The following is a 21,686-nucleotide window of genomic DNA, read 5'->3' on the forward strand; positions in this document are numbered from 1 at the left end:
TTCTATTTTTAAAAACAATCAAGCTATCTATAACTACTTGGTACAGGTGTACGCCCAAGATGAGATGGACAGTGCTGTACACAGAGCACTACCTCTTCCTTTCCCTTCGTAAGAATAGTGATTCCTCGTGGTATGCTTCTCGAACCTGAATAAATTATTAAGGCCAACATTCGCTTCTGTACGCGGGACTTGTATTCACTTGGCCTCAGAAAGGAGGATCTTGATCATCGTGCCTTCTCCCTTACTTCCACTATAAGTGTACTACATGGTATTTATACCCACGATATCCGGAATTGCCGACGCATCTGCCTTTTAGCGAGTTAAGAGGTGCGATATTGCAAAAAAACTATTGGTTTCACTTAGTTATCCCGCTAGTTTCTCGCCGATTATTGCGACCGACAAAAACTCCAGTCCAATAAAAGCAAATGATTAAGCAACAAAGAACGCCAGCTTCGCTGCAACGAACCGTTTATGAAGGTTGCAGAAGCTCTGTTCATATTTGTGACGTGGAAAGGACAGAACGTGCTTACTACGCCGCTCAGACAATTAATGAAGCACACAGCGTGAAAAGAATTTTGAAACGCTTTGGTTTCAATAAAACGGGATCAATTGATTTTCTTCAGCATTTGGCCATTAAGTGCGACCTCACATGCTCTAGTGCAGAATTGGCCAAAATGCGGCTTGCGACCGACATGCGACTCCTCACGGGTCTAAGTGCAGCTCACAGCTCTCCGGTATTTGCCCCCCCCCTTCTCCTTTTTCATTCTGGCCTCTACAGATAGCTCCCCTTTCGTTATTAGGGGCATCGCAATGCAGAAGCACAGCGAGAAACTGCTGCATGAGTACCGTTCACTCTTACCATAAGCTTTTTTGCAAGAAATTTAACGCGCCCCCGTTTTAAATTCCGGCTCTTCACTAAAAAGATTTTTTTTTTATGGCTCTTTGCAGATGCCTGTTCGGGCAACCCTGATCTAGTGCCTTCTTTTCATCATAGAGAAGGGGAAAAAGCGTATATGTTGCGAGCAAAAATGAGACAATATACGTTCTGTATCGATTCGCATGCTTTGCATTTAAAATCACAGGGTGGGTAATTCTTCAACGTCTTCAATTTGTTTTACCAACACAAGCGGGGAAAATTGCCTTGTGTCCTAAGGCACAAAGCAATTCGACTAACTCCATCTTTTGTTCATTCGTTCAAGTTGCATCATGTCTTTATATTTACACTCCACCTTGAACTCCTGACGTTCTGCAACAATTCACAGCTTCTACGTCGGGGACACTCCGTTCGTGGTTATAAAGGACCTGGACATGATAAAGACCATTTGTGCCAAAGACAGCAGTGTTTACTCGGGCCGTGGGGTAAGTTGAAGCCTTCCAAGCTGCCACAATATTTCGTTCTTAATTCCTGTCAGTTCGCGAAGCTTTATTGGATATTTTCTTCTGTTAGTTGATAAACATTAGCAGAAGGTGTTGGCAGGAATGCTGCTGTTTTTGGTTTCATTTATGTGTCTAAAACTCGCTGCTAATGCCAATACAGTGGTTTTGAATGTTAGATGAGTCATCCTTCTAAAAGAGAAGTTATCACCGATTTTACACGACAAAGTAAAGCTCCCGTTCAGCAGAGAAACCACCATGATTGTTGGCGTTGGACTCTGAAGAAAATCCTGATTGGTCGAGATGGTCGTGACGTCACACGTTGAGCTGTAGATTGAAAATGACTAAAATTTGGGCAAAATTGTGATTACGAGTTCGTTGCGTGGCACAAATGTCACCATGAATGAAATGATATAAAGTGAGTTTATTACGCTGTAAAGAAAATTTGTACGAATAGATTGGAGTAGAACCAACTACCCTTGAGTGGCTAGTGAAACAGGCTACCCTTATTCATTGAGGCACGTTTGTTCGCCTTGGTTAAAGGCAGACCTTATGTGTCTTCGGGACTGTTGCGTGGTCTAGTATGCCTGCTGATGTATGCTAATGAGAGCGTGTGATTAAGAAGGGGTATTAATTAAAAAGAATGTAGCGAATAATCATTCTTGCTGTCACGTCGTAGATTTTGGGCGGAGCTTTAGTGTCCCCCTAATTTTGTTGCATCAGTTAACCGTAAATATGCGCTTGGCTCACCTGTAAAATATAGTAAGTCTTGCGCCACATCTATTCGACCCACTGCACTGCCTCCGTTTTGTGAAGATTCCTTTAAAAAATACGCTTCCGTTGAAGTAGGCTAGAGGAGGCGCACTAGGACTCCTGCCGCTAAACTGGCTGTATGCTCATTTGAATGGCGGTAAACTTCACAACCAAGAATTTTGGAAAATAGACTAACAGCGCAGTGTAGAGTGCGACGCATCACAAAATACTGAAAGTTTTAGACAGTATAAATTTCCTATAAGAAGGATGAAGCGAAATGAAGTTTAAAAAGATAATCTTATTTCCAGAACTGAATGGAAAACTCGAAGAACAAAAAAATTACTGCTGGGCTGTTCCTCCCAATCCGACGCTCAGGCTATAGCTACTATTAAAGAAAGCCCCAAAAAACCGAAGTGGCAGCATTGACCATCACGAAAGACTTCACATTTCGGACAAAAGACGACCCTCTTGCCTTATGTTCTTGACCCAGCGAACCTTTGCAACAGCTCTGCCAGAGTAAATAGAAACTACTTGTATTACTACCCATAGTATAGACATCTAGAAGCGCAGATTACACGTGCTGCTGCTAACATTCATTTTTTTCCCGCGAAATTGTCTTGGTTGGCGTCAGTCATGCTCGTGTTTGCTTGTATCAAATCATGTTGAAATGTAATATTTGTGAGTATTTTCTTTTCTTCTCTCCCTGCCAATATGTGGTATGATTATGTTGTAACTCCCCCCTACTGTAATGTCAAACAGGCGCTGTGGGTAATGTAATAAAGTGAATGAATAAGTAAGCCTCACCGCCAACCTTCCTCTTATTTGCCCTCTCGCCCCTATTTTCTTCACGTCCTTCACTGCAGCACCTAATGCACATTCACGAGCTGCATCCTCTGATGGACCGCAATCTGGTGTTCGTCAAGGGTTCCCACTGGAAGGCCTCGCGATCCTGCATGTCTCAGTTCTTCAGCAACGCAAAGCTCAAGACGGTAAGCGTCCAGTGCTTTCTCGGCAGTGATGCTGTTCGCAGATCGCTACGCGCATTCCCACTTCGAGTTGTTCATTCCTTTCGCCCTCGCCTTACCATACGCTAGTCGCCTTGGTTGGCTATATTGCAAGAGCGACTGCCCCGGCGAGGCCGTGGTCCCGGCATCAAACCCCGGAGCAGGACGAGTTGTTCTTCACTACAAAGTTTCTAAGGAAGATGTACAGCTTTCCTTTGTAGCCTTACGGCAACGCTGGTGTGGATGCTACTGAGTAATTACCCCTTTATTACAAATCTGCTTCACCTTCAAGGATTGCTCTAAAACCTTTGACCAATAAGCTGCAACGATCCTTTGCGCACTCCGTTCAAATTGAAAAATTGAAAATTGGCTTGGGGGGACAGGAAATGAGGCAGTTTCTGTTTCACATCTCGGCGGACACCCTAACCGCGCCGTAAGGGAAGGGATAAAGGAGGGACTGAGAAGAAACGAAGAAAGAGGTGCCGTAGTGGTGGGCGCCGGAATAATTTCGACCCGCTGGAAATTTTTAACGTCCACTAACATCGCGCAGCACACGGGCGCCTTTGCGTTTAGCCTCTATCGAAACGCGGCGGCCGCGGTCGGGTTCGAACCCGGGTACTCCGGCTCAGTAGACGAGCGCCTTATCCACTGAGCCACCGCGGCGGGTCACTTCAAAACGCTCAAAGTGTTATTTGGTGTATGTTCCCCCACAGGCACGGTGCAAGAATAGGTTAGGTGAGGGAATGTAAAGTGAGCAGCGCATACAGCGATAAGAGGATAGTGTGTTAGTGAACAGACGCTTCAAGAGGGGGCACGCAAAACTAATGCCCGTTAATGCCCGTTAACCGCCAGCCAGCTGGTTGCCTCCGCATCGCGTGCGTCGTGTTTCTGACTTTGCTAGTGTTTGTTAGTTCTTTTGTGATTTAAGTTAACTCTTGCGGAGCGGTGTAATGAGCAACCGTTTTGCGCACTTTTATAACACCGGTTAAAATTTGGGTACGGAGAAGCTGGCGCTCTTTAAGCCACCGTATAATGAGAGCAGGCTAGAGGTATCGCGACAAGCAATTTCTTGTAAATGCCGGGTGCCGCGGAAGACACAGTTTGTGCGAAATTCACTTTGCTCAAGATTTTATCGCGAAGATCTGGTGCGCACTAAAAAGATGTGAGCCTTGTGGTGTCTGAAAAGAGAAGAGTCGGCCTATCGAGAGGAGCAGCGCTTTGTATTGGTCCAGCAGTGAAGAACCTCAGGAATCCCCGGTAAGAAGTAAGGTTGTTTGAGATAGACATACTTAAGCCTGAGCTGGTGTTTTGTTGTCTGGGTGAAGAACACACCCCCACGGTCTTGACACTAACCAGAGTAATACATATCAGCGTTGAATTAAAGACACGATGTACCCTTCTAGATCTACTAAAGGGTGCGAAAGCATGTACTCGACTGAGTTTCGTCCAGAAGGCTTTGCCCCGCGATATTGGTAGAAAACCTAAGGCGATTTTTAATGCCATAGTGTTAATGAGCCAGTGTCGCAGAAAATCCTGCGTCGTTATCGGCGTCATGGCCTGTGAGCGCCAAATTCACGAAATATCCTCAGCAGCAACCTAGGTGACAGGTGGCCCATTTAAGTCTCGTATCATTTTGACGTCATCACAACCCGCCTACCAGATTGTGAGTAAACTGATCGCCCTGGTATGTGTCAGTTCGTCTAATGATTTGTCGCGAGAGGTTGCTGGGTAAGAGCAACCTAGGCCTCACGAGTTCTACTGGTAGCAGCAGCACCTGGCACCACAGGGCACTGGTGCATCTATTAACCGCTGCACCACTCGGCCAGGAGAGGTATGAGGACTCCCAGCCTCTATGAATGTAAAGTCGAGAATCAACCATTCTGCATATAAGGTCATTAACCCGTTAACGCTGTCACGTGACACCCCTAACGCTGAGCTGAAGTGTCCACTCCAGTTCAGTCTATGCAATGCCTCCAGGAAGCTCAGCATTTCGCAAAGTAGGAAGAAGAGATATATTCTATTGCAGATTCATTACTGCTATATTGGGCAGCTACACTTTTGCATTCCTGTGCCCTCTCCCCAAAGAAGAAATGCGTACACTGCAGCCAGCTGAAGAACAAGCACTCCGGAAAAAGCCAGGGCTTGCATTCGATATCTAATGGTGACTTCCAATCGCAGAGTTGGAGCACTTCTGGGGCAACGTTTCCTGCTCTTTTCGGAGCAACTGTATTCCAAACACGGATCTGAGCCACGGATCGCGTCTTCCAGTCGTAGACAGGGAGCGGTTGCCACACAAGATTGCTCCGTGGAGCAGTCGGGACTGCTCCGCCGAAATCGGCAGAGTCGACCGGAAGCTTGCGTGACGATCTTATGCAGCGGCGATAGCGGCGCCCTACATGCTCTGGCCTGCATGTTCTGGCCAGAGCAAGTGTACTCCAATCGCAATTTCAGGTCGCGCGCCCTGCGCCGGATTCAGGCGCTCTGTCACAGAGCGTGCAGACCGCTCCGGGCCTGCGAGTGGAATCCACCATAAGCTTGTATAAGCGTGCGTACCCGGGATGTGTACAATTTTAGTTATTTTAAATACATGCCTGGTACTGAACTGAAGGGTTTAGTCCTATACTTTTTGCTTCATGAGCGACGCACATGCACCTCGTTCTGCTGGAGTTGCAAGTATTGCTGTGGTGTGCAAAATGCCACCGGTAAGGTCACCTTTACAGAAAAGCATGCAGTTTTTTTTTTAAATAGTGGGCTGTAGTACTAGAAGAATGAGTACAGACCCCCCTATTTACTTCTTGATAAATTCGCATAGGTCCCTGAAGGCCATCGCCGCGGTCGCTTTCTCGCACACACAAGCACAGTACGGTTTCGATGTGTCACCAGCAGAATGTAGTTTTCTTGCCATCAAACGCGAATTTCGCGTTGACGTAGCCTTCCACTTCTCCAGTGCCATCTATAAAGTCGCTCAACAGTTAAAAGCAGTAAATGAGCCCAGTTCGCTACTAAACCCACACGTAATACCAGTTCGCTTGCCCTCCGGCCGAGTAATTCAATGCCTCAAATGGTTATTCAGGCGAAAAACGTAACACTGTCATAGGTACCAGAAAACTGCTGCTGAAAACTAAAATGCTGCCACAGGGCTTTCACCGTGCTTCATACCAAGACGTCGTACGTAAGCGATCTGAGTACTAGTCGAGACAGTAATAGTCGAACGCGTTTATGGACTAGTTGAAAGCGCCTGTGAAAAGCGCGCTATCGACGCCTAACGTTAGCGCGTTGCTGTTAGCGGCGGCGTTAACTCACTTAACCTGTCCTTGCACCGGGGTCGCAGGTGATGCCATCAGTGCACGACGCAATGCGGCAGTTGCTCGAGGTCCTCGGCGAGCACGTCGACAGGGGTGTTGAGGTGGACATCAACACTTACTGCGAGCGCTTCACCTTCGACGTCATCTCCAAGGCGGCGTTCAGCATTGACACAGGCGTGCAACGAAACCCGCATCACCCGATGTTCTTGGCGTGCCTGGCCACCTTCCCCAATTTCATGAGGGGCTTCTTCTACCGCATGGGACGTGAGTGGAGCGGCGATGCTTACAAACATTTCCCGCCGCTGAGGAAATGATGCTTCGACTGCCAGGATGAAGTTATAAAAATTCAATATCTTTAACAGCGAAATCAAAACGCTTTCTTTATCACCAGGTTGAAAGGTAACGGGACAGGGTAATGTTTCGAGAAAGTACGAAGGCGGAGTGGGTTAGAGGAAAAAACGTTAGTTGGTAAAACATTTACATGAAGAAATCTAAAGCAATGTTCAAGATACTCGGAAGGGCACAGCAGTTAATGATAAGCACCGAACCAATGGAGGTCGTGAGAGAATGTATCTACTTTGGGCATTTAGTAAGCGCGGACCAGAACCACAATAGTGAAATGACTACGCGATCAAGAACTGGGTGGAGTGCAATTAGTTGATTCTCTCAGACCTTGCATGGCAGCTTCCTCATGAAGAAAGTATACAACAGTTCTTTCTTTCCCGTATTTGCCTATGGTGCATAAACTTCGAGGGTATCAAAAAGTTTATGGTTTGTATGGTTTCTGGGGTTTTAACGTCGCAAAGAAACTCAGGCTATGACGGACGCCGTAGTGAACGGCTCCGGAAATAACGACCAGTTGGGGTTCTTTAACGTGCACCGACATCGCACAGAACACGGGCCTGTAGAATTTCGCCTCCATCGAAATTGGACCGCTGCGGCCGGAACCAAACCCACGTCTTTCGGATCAGCAGCCGTGCACCATAACCACTGAACCACCGCGGCGGACTCCTCACGAAGAAAGTATACAACAGTTATTTTTTTCCAGTACTTGCCTATGGTGTATAAACTTCGAGATAACGAAAAGGCTTAAAATTAAATTCAGGACAATACAGTGAGCTATGGAAAGGCAAATGATACTATAGCAGTAAAAACCTCAGGAGGTCGAAATTTCCGGAGCCCTTCACAACGGCGTCCCTCATCGCCTGAGTCGCTTTGGTACGTTGAATCCCCATAAACTAGACCATAACCGTAGGAGAGAGGTCGAGTGCGGAGTGGATCGAGTTTGCGATCTGCATTAGTGACAACCCAGTTGAAGTCATTTATAAAAGATGAACATTGACCGGGCACGCAAAGCGGCGAGAAGGTAACCGATGGTCCTTTAGTGGTGTGACTGCGTGGATTCGAAGACAAGGTAAGTGCAGCAGAGATTAGGAACTGTGCTGGGATAACGTGGGCGCAGATGATATTGGACCGGGTTAATTGGCGAAATATGGGAGCAGCCATTGTCCTGCATTAGACGTCGATCGGCTGATAACGATGACGAACTCGTGCAGACCGCCGCCATTGCATTTGGGGTGCGTGCAAATGAAGTCCAGAAAGTAGTATGTAGGCACGCAGAGATAGTTGTTGCGAAAGCGTTCTGGGGATGACTCAAATAACGTAAACTGGGTAGGCACCTCTGAATATAAATTTACTCGCCACTAAACGCTTCCACGCATGACTCACTACATTTGGACTAAGAAGTGACCGCAAGCTTTGTCCATGCACGCTCACTAACCGTCCTGTAGTCAGTGAAATAAATATTATAATGTTTCACTCATCGTGACGCAGTATTACGACCGCTCGATTCCAAAATCACGGAGAATATCTTCTAGCGATTATTTTCCTATTAAATTTTTCACCTCTCTTTCATTTGTCAACCACGCCTTTATTATCAAACGCGGCAACCAGCCGCTCTCACAAGCCAATTCACCGTGCCAATAATGGCGTACTATTCTTGACGGTGCGTGGCCTATTAGGCGGCAGCTCATCATGTCGGACGGGTTCTGAGCGCCCCGTCCGCAACGCTGACTTGCCAGTTCTACAAATATGAAGGCTCGATACATGAAGGTCAGTTTCTGAACAGACCACTCGACCCGATCTCCATTATTAGCTCCGAAACGTCTACTCCAGGACAAATGCCTCTTTCACTGATCTCAAATTAACCATGGCCAGAGCCAGCTGCAGACACCCTGCGCATTTAAACTTCTAACTTCGCCAGCCCATATGTCCTTCGGTCGCAGTCTGCTTCCTCTGCCCTCTTATCGATGACGTGCTCTCAGCATTACATGCCCTAATCATGCAAATTTTCTTATCAAGTTTGTAAGTATAGGGTTTCAATAATTTGTGTCGGCTACCTCACAACTCTGCTCTCTTCTTGTATATTAAGGCTACATACATTATCCTTGCTTACATAGCTCGCTAATTTGTCCGATATTTTAGTTGAAGCCATTTCGTTAGCGTCAAATGTTCGGCCTCAAAATATTACACACTTTCTCCTACCGTGATACTGAACTTCTGTTGATAAAGAAGCCACATGTTGCCACCAATCACTAGCCTGTTTCGCTATACTCAATAGGTTAGGCTTCTCTCGAAATTTTGGGATTGTTGCCTACGAATCAGCTGTACTCTGCTTTGCTCTCAGAGAGCTTCTACCACTGGCCTTGGGTGATCAAGTCACTACAAAAACTCATCGACTTGCTCTACCACAACCCCCTGGCCGCTTCAACCCTGGAGAGCCTGAAGATCATGAACTTCCGCTACGAGAACCCACAGGTAACACTTCAGTTGTATGTAAGTAAGACCCTGCGTATAACATGAGGCATATCAGTCATTTACGGCATACCTAGAGCCGACAGCCGAATAGATTCAGGATATTGGGCTGTAGAAGTTAGAGTCATGCGCGAGTTTTTCTTAGCACTCTTTTAATCTTTATCTATCTATCTCGCAGGGTAATATTACTGACATGGCTCAACTTCTTTTGGACGAAGCACTTGGAAAAAAGGAAGGAGCACCTAATAAAGAAGGAATTCCAGGTACTGTTACAGTATTTACTTCACAAAGGTATAATTAAGCAAGACGAGTTGAAAGCGTGCGGCAATTTACAGATTTTTCATTTATATATGTGAATTTGTTATCATAATCTCAAAGGCACAGCGGTTACCGGCGCAGCGATATAAGAGCTGTTCTGAATATCTGCCTCTCAGTCTTTCTGCATGTCTCTCTGGCTTCTTTTTAGGTGGCCCCAACCTTACTTACTTACACACACACACACACACACACACACACACACACACACACACACACACACACACACACACACACACACACACACACACACACACACACACACACACACACACACACACACACACACACACACACACACACACACACACACACACACACACACACACACACACACACACACACACACACACACACACACACACACACACACACACACACACACACACACACACACACACACACACACACACACACACACACACACACACACACACACACACACACACACACACACACACACACACACACACACACACACACACACACACACACACACACACACACACACACACACACACACACACACACACACACACACACACACACACACACACACACACACACACACACACACACACACACACACACACACACACACACACACACACACACACACACACACACACACACACACACACACACACACACACACACACACACACACACACACACACACACACACACACACACACACACACACACACACACACACACACACACACACACACACACACACACACACACACACACACACACACACACACACACACACACACACACACACACACACACACACACACACACACACACACACACACACACACACACACACACACACACACACACACACACACACACACACACACACACACACACACACACACACACACACACACACACACACACACACACACACACACACACACACACACACACACACACACATACATACATACATACATACATACATACATACATACATACATACATACATACATACATACATACATACATACATACATACATACATACATACATACATACATACATACATACATACATACATACATACATACATACATACATACATACATACATACATATATATATATATATATTCAGGCTGGGCTGGGACACTATTTTTCGTTCCTTTTTAGGGTCCCACAAAAACTTTTCTCTCTCTGTCTGTCTCTGTCTCTCTCCTGCCTCTTTGTCTATCTCTGTGTCTCTCTCTGTCTGTCTGTCTGTCTACCTTTCTGCCTCCCTGTCTGGCTCTCGGGCTCTCGGTCAAGCCCTCTCTTTGTCTGTCTATCTCTCTCCCTATCTTTGTGTCTCTCACTCTGCCTCTCTATCTGTCTTTCTCTCTCTGTATATCGGTCATTCGGCCTGTCTCTGTGTCTCTCTGTCTCCTGTCTCTGCCTGTCTCTATGTCTGTCTGTCTGTCTGTGTCTGCCTCTCTCTCTCTCTCTCTCCATATATATATATATATATATATATATATATATATATATATATATATATATATATATATATATATATATATATACGTGCCCGTCTCTGCCTGTCACAATCTCTGTCTGTGTTTCTGTGTCTCTGTCTTTCTTCCTTTCTGTCTGTGTGTCCTTCTGTCTACCTTGCTATCTATCCGTGTGTCTAGGTCAGCAAACTTTAGCTATAATTTCCGGTAAAAAGGCAAATTTTTTGTACTTGATCCCAAGAAAGAATTGAATTGAAGTTTATTTCCGAACATTCATGCAAAGCATATTTGAAACAACGTCTGGATCCCTAGCTAAAAGCTAGTTGGGATCCATCCAAAACATATCAAGTGAAATTATGTGCAGGCATCAGAATAAACTATTTACGTTGCACATGATGAAGGCTTTTACATTCAAATAGAAAGTTGAAATCTTCTTAAGCAACGAAGGTATAAACAAAACAAATAAGTATATACGTACAAATACGAAGTCGCTGCACAATCCAGCATACAATGAAAAACAAACTGCAGAGAAAAATACACTCTCATCACTCTGATTTATAATATTTTTATTAACAGGAGTGAAAAATTTCTGCTTTGCTTCACATCATCTGTAAGGGCATTCCACAGCTTCGTCCCCACATGAGCTATGGTCCTTTCTGCGTAGACATTTTTCGCTTCGGAAGAAGGAAATTTCCATGTGTAGCGTTACGCGTGCGATTACATGGCAGAGTGAAAATGAATGAGTGTAATGGGTAAATGTTCACAGGACATGCATGTACCGTAAGTATAGTCCTGTATTCAATAAACGATTTTAGTCGTACAATATTCATGTGTTTAAAAAAGGAGCAGTGTGCGCGTTGTAGTTCGACTTTGTGTTAAACTGAATTGCCCTTTTTTTGCAAAACCCTGAGCGGCTCCAAATAACACTAGTAGGTGTGACCCCAAGATTCAATGCAATATGACGACTGGCTTTGAAAAATGGCAAAATAAATAATTCTGAGTGCGTCTTTGTCAAAGTACTCGCGACCTTTATACAGTGCAATGCACGGTACATCCAACTTTTTAGAAAGTGCCTGAATGTGGTCCTTCCAGCGCAAGTTCTCGTCGAGAATCAGTCTGAGATATGTCACCTTATTGACAGGATCAACAGAATTACCCAGCCATTGCAATGCAGACAAATTTTCAGGAATTATTTTTCTTGGGCTCTTAAATATAATGCATTTTGTTTTATTGACGTTCACGACAAGTCTGTTGGAGGTAAACCAATTACTCAAAGTTTCTAAATACCGGTTAGCCGTGCTAGTACAGGGGTGCACTACAGCGCTATCTACCTGCGCAGTGATATTTCCTAGCTTGCTAAACGCAATCAAATCCTCCACTCAGCACTTGGTGCGAGCTAACAGGAGAGCATTGGTTGGTTATTCGTTCGTTATTGGTGTTTAACGTCCTAAAGCAACTCAGGCTATGAGGGATGCAATAGTCAGGCGCTCCGGAAATTTCGGCGACCTGGGGTTTTTACCGTGCACTCATATCGCACAGTACACGGGCCTTCAGCATTTCGCCTCCATCGAAATGCGACCGCAGTGGCCGAGATCGAACCCGTGTCTTTCTTGTCAGCAGCCGAGCACGATAACCAATGAGCCACCGCGGCGGCTATGAGGAGAGCATTGAGTGACGCACTTATGCAGAGCAATAAATTCAAGAATATTAATTTCGTTGCTTTGCTATAAAGTTAGTGCCATCGAGTCACGCAGAAACCACCACTAGGCGTTACCAGACGGCCGCCAGCTTCTGTCTAAGAATGTTGAATGTGATCAACGTTCCTTCATGTGGAATTAAAGAAAACAAGAAAAGAAACTTTTCTTGTGATTAACGTACATTTTCTTTTTATTAGGAGAAACGCCTTTCGTATGCATTTTAATCAAACGTGACCCTTCTTAATTTTAAGCATGAGACTCAAGATTTAAATCGGTGAAAAGTGGCATAACCTAAAGGCTATCTGCACGCTGCTGGAATGAATACATACTGGAATTCAGGCGTCGAGTAGCAGTCCTGTCTGACGATTAAGCTAACGAAGATGTTCTACAAACGCAAGATTAAAAAGAGTGAATGCCTTAACTCGGTTACATCGGATGGGAGACAGCGCTGTTTCCAAAAAGTTTCCAAAAGCGCTATTTCCAAAAGTGCCTTTGTAAGTACAGAGGAAGACTGAGATTAAAGTAGGAACAGTTTTTGCTGGCCTAAATGTTTCCTTTTGAATTTTGTTTTAATTGCATGAAAGCAAGCCTTATAAAGTGTGCCCTTTAATGCTCCTCAACTATGCCAACTTGTTTTGGAAAAATCTTGAGCAAAACAAAACTACATAAACTGGCGCACAGCTGGCTAGGCCAAGAACTCAGTCTCACGAAGTCCTACTCGTAAATGTGCAGGTTAGTGAGTGATACATTAATGTACAAAGATAATGAAAACAAAGGAAGGACTCTACATGCATACACCGTAGATCATAACCTAAAGATGAAGCGAAAGATAACTACGAGTTCTGCGAAGGAACAGAAGGAATAGAACGAAAAGAAGTATACGCAGTCAACGTTACAAGTCATGCAAGTCACGTACTTTACGGTAGCAGTCTGATTTACATCCAGCTCAAGAGCGGGATCACTACAGGCAACCCCTACCATTTTGCATTGCTGCTCGTTACTCTAAAATTTCTGGAACCTAGACTTGCCTTCTAGAGAGAGAGAGTTGTCCGTACATCTAGCCTAGAGCAAATGACATAGAGGAACACTTTCGCCAGTGTCTCGCTGAGCACTAGTGTTTTTCCGTGGAGTTAAAACGAATTACTGTGCTTGCAGCGGTACCACTTCGTTGAATGGTGTGTGCTACAGCAAAGTACTTTTGACTGGACTCATCTAGAAATGAAGGTTTTGTAAAAAGTATACATGGTTTTGTTTCTGTTTCTTCAAGTGTAGCTCGCTTTGAATCTTCAGCGTTCCGAATATTTCAAGGGCGGCCGGAACAATTCTCTTTACCTGTTTTGAACTTCGAAGTCCCAAACAGATCCAAAAAAGGGTCTGTGAGAGTTTCTTTAATTAACGTAACAAGAAATGCGCCAGCCTATATCCATAATTTAGATTTCGGTATATTTCTGACTGGCTGGAAATTCTATCGGCCGCAGCATTCTATAGCGTCCTTTCCGGTCCGAATAGGCAACAGGTATCCTCCCGCCGAAGCGCAAAGAATGTCCGGATGGTTAATATTCTCACATCAGATAGAATAATCTGTGCTCTCATTTACTTTGAATAGCTTTTGAAATCTTGATTCACTAGCAACCTTGCTAAAGTATTTTGTAATGTTTAATGGCAACGACGTTTTCAGAAGTTGGTACTATTTGTTCTGGAAGCAAAATGATAGAGGCCCTTGTGCTGTGCGATAAAAGCTTAATACTACGCCTTCGCGCTATTGTTCGGCACCATACTAAAAAAAAACGTAATAAAAGTTCATCGCTGTTAATTCGCATTGGCTTCCACGTATACGGAGACAACTTAGCAGCGGGAGACCAAAACTGGGGGTTGTGAAAAGAATAGTCGAGTGCACGCATTTCTTCATTATAGCATCAAGTGCGATATGACTCAAAAGATTACATAGCCGTCAAAAACCGGCTTTTGGTGGGCAATGATTTGTATTTGAATACCGTAATTTTTTGTTCGTGGAATAACGAGAGGCTTTATATTCCCCTTAAAAGGAATAAATGTACACAATGACTAATAAATCGTAAATATAGCAGGCATTGCTCACATACAAAAGCTGGGGAGCTATCTCAAGCTGGACACGTTTTTTTTTCAGTTAGCGAAGCTTTTAAGAGCGGTATTTATTTTCTTGTCGACTTCTAACACTTTATTCTTTACCCTGCATTGATCTTCAGCTCCTGTTACACAAGAGAAAATGATCGAGGTTGCTACAAATGCCATGGATATTTTTCTCGGAGGGTGAGTTTTGCATCGAGACAACAACTGTTTCGAACAGGAGCACTGACTTGAAGCATTTTTCGTTATTTAGATACGACACTTCACGGCTTACCCTCACGTCCTGGTTTTTCCTGATGGGCAAACACCCGGACGTTCAGGAGAAAATGAGAAAGGAGATTTTGGAGGCTTATAAAAATGAGGTGAGAGTTCATTTTGTTTTGTTTCTCTTGAAAAAAAAGTATGTCTTCTGAACCCTTCCCTTCTGCAATAAGGTGTTTGTCTGGGCTAGTCGGTACATGGTACTAAATGAAGGCACAGCGCACGAAAGGCGGGACTCTTTCTCAGTCCCGCCTTTCGTGCGCTGTGCCTTCATTTAGTACCTTCCCTTCTGCATAACCATTCTGAAATTAAACCAAATTTTCCCGAACGAAAACGAAATGTGAACCGGATGCAAGGTCCAGGTGTTCGGATCTCTGAAAAGCGTTATCAACGTGTGTGACACTTCAAGACAGACGGGAAATTATAATTGGTTTGGAATTGGTCTGCAAGGTGGAAACAATCTCGGACGTCACCCGGGCAGGGAGGAATTCACAGAGAGGTCACAGAGACCCAATTTTGCCCCAACCTATTCTCAATTTGTAACCAGCACAATGCGGTCTTCCTTTCCGTCCTTCAGGACAGCCAACACTACGACACCTGCCGTAAGTGTGCAAAACCTACGCTACGACACCTGCCGTAAATGCGCAGACGGAGCTGTCTACTGCTGCCTAGTTAAACAGTTAGTAAAAGGTACAGGAAAAGAAAAAGAGAGACGGACTTTATCTGCTGTCTATGTCGAAAGGAATGAAACGCCGACCAAAGGTTGTTAAAATGTTAGACGTGTCGGGTTCCGCACGGAAGTCTTGTTCACTAAACGGAAAGCGTGAAGCTTAATGGTGTCGCAGGTATTGCTCCAGGAATATGGCGTACGTAGGCTGAAGATTACCGTCGTTGCGATTTAGGGTGTCTTCTGCTGTCTGGATTGTCACTCCAGATATCTGTGTGGCAGCCAAGTCTTCAGCCTCCCGACAATTGATGCTTGTTCCCAGGCGATCTTGCGTGTCGCGGCCACCATGTGTTCCACAAGGGCATGAGATGCAAACCTTCTTATTCGTGACGCCGTTCTTGTGATTCTTCAATCGCCTTTAGAAGTTCCCGCTCTCGCCTATGTAACAATAGTTGCAGTCTGGGTTGGGAACTTTTATTGACGACGCCAGGGAACTTATATTTTTCCAGACGGTCCTTAACATCCCCCAACTCGTGCCTCAGCTTTCACGCTGGAACGTGAGTGACGTGCGCATTGTACACGCGCAGAACACGCGCCAAAGGCTCGCTCACGCCCGGCACATAAGGGATGGCGGCTCGGGCTCGGTAAGGAAGACCAACCGGTCCTAACGGGAGTGATGACAGTCATAGAACGGAATCGACGAAGTGCTTGGGGTAGCCGCACTCGAACTCTCTGTAAGCTTGGCGTAGGTCAGAAGCGTGATCTTCAGGTTTCGAGGACATCTTTTCGGCACGTCGGATGAGGTAAGCACCGAAAGAACGCTGGTGGCATACCGGATCAACAGAATTAAAATGAAGATACCGGCCTGTGTGAGTGTCCTTTCTGAAGACGTTTAATGAAAGGCAGTCCCCACGTTACCCAACCAGGACGTCTAGAGAAGAAAGACGTCTAGCACCCCCTACAGTGAACTGAATGGATTATTCTGTGCTGTTCAAGTGGCCCGTGAGAGCATTCAGGGCGTTTTTCTTGATTATGCAGAAGGAATCGTCGATGTATCGCAGAAAGACCTCTCGGCGCGGCTCGAACGAAGCCAATGCGCGGTATTCTAATGTTTCCATGATGTGGTTCGCGGTAGTCACCGAGATAGCTGCGTCCGTAACGGTACCTTGAGCGTGTTTGTATACACTGTACCCCGAAAGAGGAAGTATGTGTTCTCCAGGCAAAACTGTCACACTCACAGAAGGTTCGCTGCGTCTAAAGGGGTTTTCTTACAAAGTACGTCGCCACGATGGCGGACTGTGCGAGAACACCCCTTGCGTCAGAGGGTCCTTCTCAGAGGACCTTTTGTGGAGCGCTTCCATCTTGTCTCTTCGTTGTCTTTGTGCTATGGAACCTCAATTGACGTGACCCGTGACGGCGGTCGCCACTTCCTCAGGCACAGATCTTACTAATGCTAACGCAATAATAAATAAACACCGAGCCACTTCTGCGTTTGCAGCACAGGAGAGGCCGACAGGAAGTAGTAGTAGTAGTAGCAGTATTAAACTTTAATGATTCTCAGGGGATCAAGCCCCCGTTACACCCCCTCCCGGGAAGAAGAGAGAGGGCCGGGCATTTAGGGGTCCCGTGGCTTGTGCTCAGCAGTACGGCTTTCCATTTGGGAATGGGTGGGGTTGGGAATTAGTGCACTGCCAGATAATTCTGACACTCCCTTGCGGAATGGCATAGTGCTGGGTAGGCGTCGCATAAGCTACTCCATGTGCCGGCAGGAAGTTAAATTTGGCAAGCGCGTGGCTTCTCAAGCGTGAGAGTGCCGCTGTGCTGATTCTAGCTTCGGTCGGTCTTGTGTGACTGTGCTCGATTGTCATGAGCAAGGGTGTCAACATCATGCGTAGAAAATAATTCCCGAGAAAATTCGCAGGAATTTTCACGCCATTTTTAACCCTGTTATCGCCCGTCGCAGGCAGTGCGAACCAAATCGCCGCTTTAATTTTCTGGCTTGACTGCCCTGAGTTGAATGCAGACAAAACCACAATTTCAAGCTGGTGTTCCCTCTCCCCTTTTAATCTTCATTCCATCACATGTCTGAACGCAATTTTTTTATACAAATAGACGTCAAAGAAAGAAAAACAAAGTGCTGTTTCTAGGTGGACCAGTTATCGTTTCAAGCAAGCTTTTCATCGCAACAAAAGAGAGAAAACAATTCAGTACAGGTGATGACTGTGCTGAACTCCTCCAAATGCAAGTGTGGGAACAGCTTATCGGCGTGTTAGTTAACCGCAGCGCAGCGAGTAGTCATTCCTGCACTCCGCTGATCGGTCAATTTAGCTAATCTTTTTGAAGCAAGAAGCTGTTGAAGAGTTGCTCCGCCGAATGACGACACTAGCCCACCGTACCTCGGAGTGACGCATGAAAGCCTTCATCCGGAACGGCATTGGAAACACCACCGGCGTAAACAGAGCAGCTCCGTTTCCCGACGCCTTCGACTATTCCGCCATTGCCGCAACCTCAGAGCAGGCGCCTGCGCACCTACTCTCGCCATCCAAGATAGAAGAAAATTGTGCGTCATTGGAGGAGTAGAGAAAAAAAGAGTTAATATGTATTAATACTAAAATTTAGGCACATCTGGCAAAATATTCTGTGCGCGTCAAAAATAACACAGATGTTGTATGTGCAGGCATTATTATCTTTTTGAACATGAAATTATGGGTATATAGAGTTTAACGTCCTAAAGTAACTCAGGCTATGAGAGGCGCCGTTGTGAAGGGCTCCGGAATTTTCGACCACCTGGATTGGACTGTAACGTGTAACATGAAACTGTAACATGCACTGACATCGCACAGTACACGGGCCTCTAGAATTTCGCCTCCATCGAAATTCGACCGCCGCGGCCGGGATCGAACCCGCGTCTTTCGGGTCAGCAGCCGAGCGCCATAACCACTGAGTCACCGCGCTGGCTTTAAACATGATCTCTCCAGTAACCAGGTGCACTGATTTAGTCGAAAGTGAAACTAACCGGAGTTTCCTATACCGCTTAACGGGAGCGCATAAGTGAGCGTCAACAAGACCCAACCGTGCGTGAAGCCGGGAGGGAACGATTTAGACTTCATGGCCAAACCGAGAACCGATATCAGCCTCTCGCTGGATTATTCGTGTCAAGCCACAAACTTAACTGTCGCAATTTTTTTGGGTGGGCACTGCACCTGTCCGCATTAAAACGTGACCACAATATTCTTCTGCATCAACTTTTTCCTCCATTTCAGGGAGAGTTCCTCTCGATAAAGACTCTGCAATCACTTCAGTACACTAACCAAGTGATCAACGAGACCTTGCGGATGTTTCCACCGGTTGTCACGTGAGCATTATGCCACTATTTATTTCTTTTTTTTTAGAAGGCAGGACCTTTTTAATTTTTTTTTACTTGACAGTATGGTGGTCTACGCTGCTGCATATGAAGACTTTTTAGGCATCGACAAACCACGTACTCCCTTTGTTAAAAGAAACCAGGCTGCCCCGTTTGCTTCTCAGTTGTATAGCGGAACATTTGTCGCACACAGCAAGCTATAAATCACTGTAAGGTAAGGGTAACCATTTTCCTCACCTTCCAACACCTTTTGGTGTTTGTAAAAGCGGTAGGGGCTCCATTATATGAGGCAGAAGCAAACCATGCAACCTGGTTACTTTTGGCAAAGACTGTACATAGTTAAATAAATAGAGGCTTTTATGTTGCCAACTAGCTTTCTAGATTAAAATGGATCGTTTTTTGTCTAGAGTGGCCTCATTGTCGTTAGAATGCCATTGTCTAACTATGCAGTCCAACTTCAATTTGTCCTCATTGTTCACCTTTATTTTAGAGCGTTTCACAATGTTGACGGTCTCCCTGGAAAAAGCTGTAGCAACAGCTTGACGAGGCCTGGGGAGCCGGCGGCAGGCAACAGTGACAGGAATACAAATATTCTATACAAAATAATAAATTCCTATACCTAAACAACAATCACATTTTATTATCAATTTACAAAAATAAGAGGTGAAGCAAATGTAAAAGAAAGATCTCAAGATGTTACACAAAGACTAGCGTTAACATGCAAGCGATATTACAAGAAAACCTATGATTGCACACAGGAGAGATAAAATTAACATAAGTATGTTTTTATTGCACGCGCCACCATTTTACACCAGAAACAGCAAACATGGGTTATTCTAGAAACATTGAAAGCAAAATTTCGCGTGTTATTAAAACGTTATTAAAGCTAGATAGACGAGCTTATTTTGCAACACTGGCACTGTATAGCTCAATGACTGTAGAAGGCAATTAGCTCGGTGGTGTGGAATCATCATTTATCAGGGGTACGTGTTTTAGAAATATTGCAGCGTAACGTTGCACCCGAGAGTGTCATTAGGAATTCATTATACTTCTCATTAGCGAAAAAAAAGTGGTAGAAGAGACGGTAACTAGGTATAAAGAGACTGAACATTGATAACATAATGTTGACAAAATAGCTCGGCTGAATAATGTAGATATGGTACATTGTCCCTTAAAGAAAACGAAGTCTAAAATAGGAGGAACTTCTTTCGAGTATTGTCACTGTGTGTGCGCAGGTTCACAACACGGAGAGCGGACCAAGACCACAGATGCGGCAAGTACCTCATCAAGAAAGGAACATCGGTCATGGTACCCACCTACCAGTTGCACCATGACCCAGAACTTTGGACCGACCCTGAAAAGTTTGACCCGGACAGGCAAGTGGAGATGATTTTAATCATTAAATACACCACAGATGCCACGACAGCACCTGTGCATACCATCGGGGCCAGCGAGGTGCCGGGCAGCGGATAATCTAGTTTTCCAGGTCCCCCCCCCCCCGCCCCCAGTCTAGTCCCGCCCAAATATGCAGAAATCATCATCATCATCATCATCATCATCATCATCATCATCATCATCATCATCATCATCATCATCATCAGCCTTACTACACCCACTGCAGGGCAAAGGCCTCTCCCATGTCTCTCCAATTAACCCTATCCTTTGCCAGCTGCATCCACCCTTTGCCTGAGGGTGGATGCAAAGGGTGGATGCAGAAATCACAATTACCAAAACCTGCTCAAATTTACTGCAACCCGTTTCTCATTGGAACCATTTTTGACGATTCTTAAAAGAACATGGACACACGGACGCAGCGAATGGACGTGTACAGGAGCGCTCGTGTGTTCTTCTCTTCAAAGCGTCCGTGTCTTCTTCGCGCAGTTCTGAAGATTGGTCTGCCATTAGCTCGCCCAGACTTCTACGATGACACTTTTGATTTTGTGAAATTGCTAATACAATTTTCACAGTCCGCTGAGCACCGGCCCGAAAGGTGGAGGCACGCTCGCCTTGGGCGCATCGTGGCACCGACAGCTTATAGAGTGCTCTGGTGCAGGAGAATCTATTGGCGTACTCCAATAGTCGATGCCGAACAACTGTCCGAATACGCGCAGGATTAAGATGTCTAGGTAGACCAGGGACCATACAATCGCGGTCCATCTTAAACTTAAGATCTGAATCCAAATAGCCCATCGAAACACACACTTCGGTTTCGCGGAGGAAGAAAACTTACTCCGGGTTGCCAATTGGAATACATCTTAAGAGTCATATGTAACAGTCTTGTCACCATTCTTCATGTTTTTTTGTCGCGCGCTCCTTTGATAGCCATGTTGCACATTGCACCAGCTTCTTGTCGTGCACAAGACGCTGTGTCATTTGTATTAGAAGAAGAGATATCGTCACTTGGATTTCGTAATGGAACAGTGGCACAACAACGACAGCCCTTGTGTCGCATGTGTCATTCTCTTTCTTGTGCTGTCATAGTTGCGTGCTTCCCTTCTACTACGCCATGCACGAACTCACCCACAATCTCTCATTTTGAAGTCACT

The 21,686-nt window shown here is 45.3% G+C and overlaps 1 protein-coding gene across 1 annotated transcript in view; it reads left to right on the forward strand.

The window, feature by feature from the left end:
* Positions 1-21,686, forward strand: part of LOC144100910 (cytochrome P450 3A6-like) — a 44,353-nt gene that overhangs the window by 18,247 nt on the left and 4,420 nt on the right. The window contains exons 4-12 of the mRNA XM_077633825.1: positions 1,263-1,359; positions 2,991-3,116; positions 6,463-6,700; positions 9,123-9,253; positions 9,429-9,513; positions 14,968-15,031; positions 15,102-15,210; positions 19,040-19,131; positions 20,376-20,516. Of these exons, the coding sequence (XP_077489951.1) occupies positions 1,263-1,359; positions 2,991-3,116; positions 6,463-6,700; positions 9,123-9,253; positions 9,429-9,513; positions 14,968-15,031; positions 15,102-15,210; positions 19,040-19,131; positions 20,376-20,516 (1,083 nt within the window). The remainder of the gene's footprint in view (positions 1-1,262; positions 1,360-2,990; positions 3,117-6,462; positions 6,701-9,122; positions 9,254-9,428; positions 9,514-14,967; positions 15,032-15,101; positions 15,211-19,039; positions 19,132-20,375; positions 20,517-21,686) is intronic.

Source organism: Amblyomma americanum, chromosome 8, assembly GCF_052857255.1.
Source record: "Amblyomma americanum isolate KBUSLIRL-KWMA chromosome 8, ASM5285725v1, whole genome shotgun sequence".
In the NCBI taxonomy this organism is placed as follows: domain Eukaryota; kingdom Metazoa; phylum Arthropoda; class Arachnida; order Ixodida; family Ixodidae; genus Amblyomma; species Amblyomma americanum.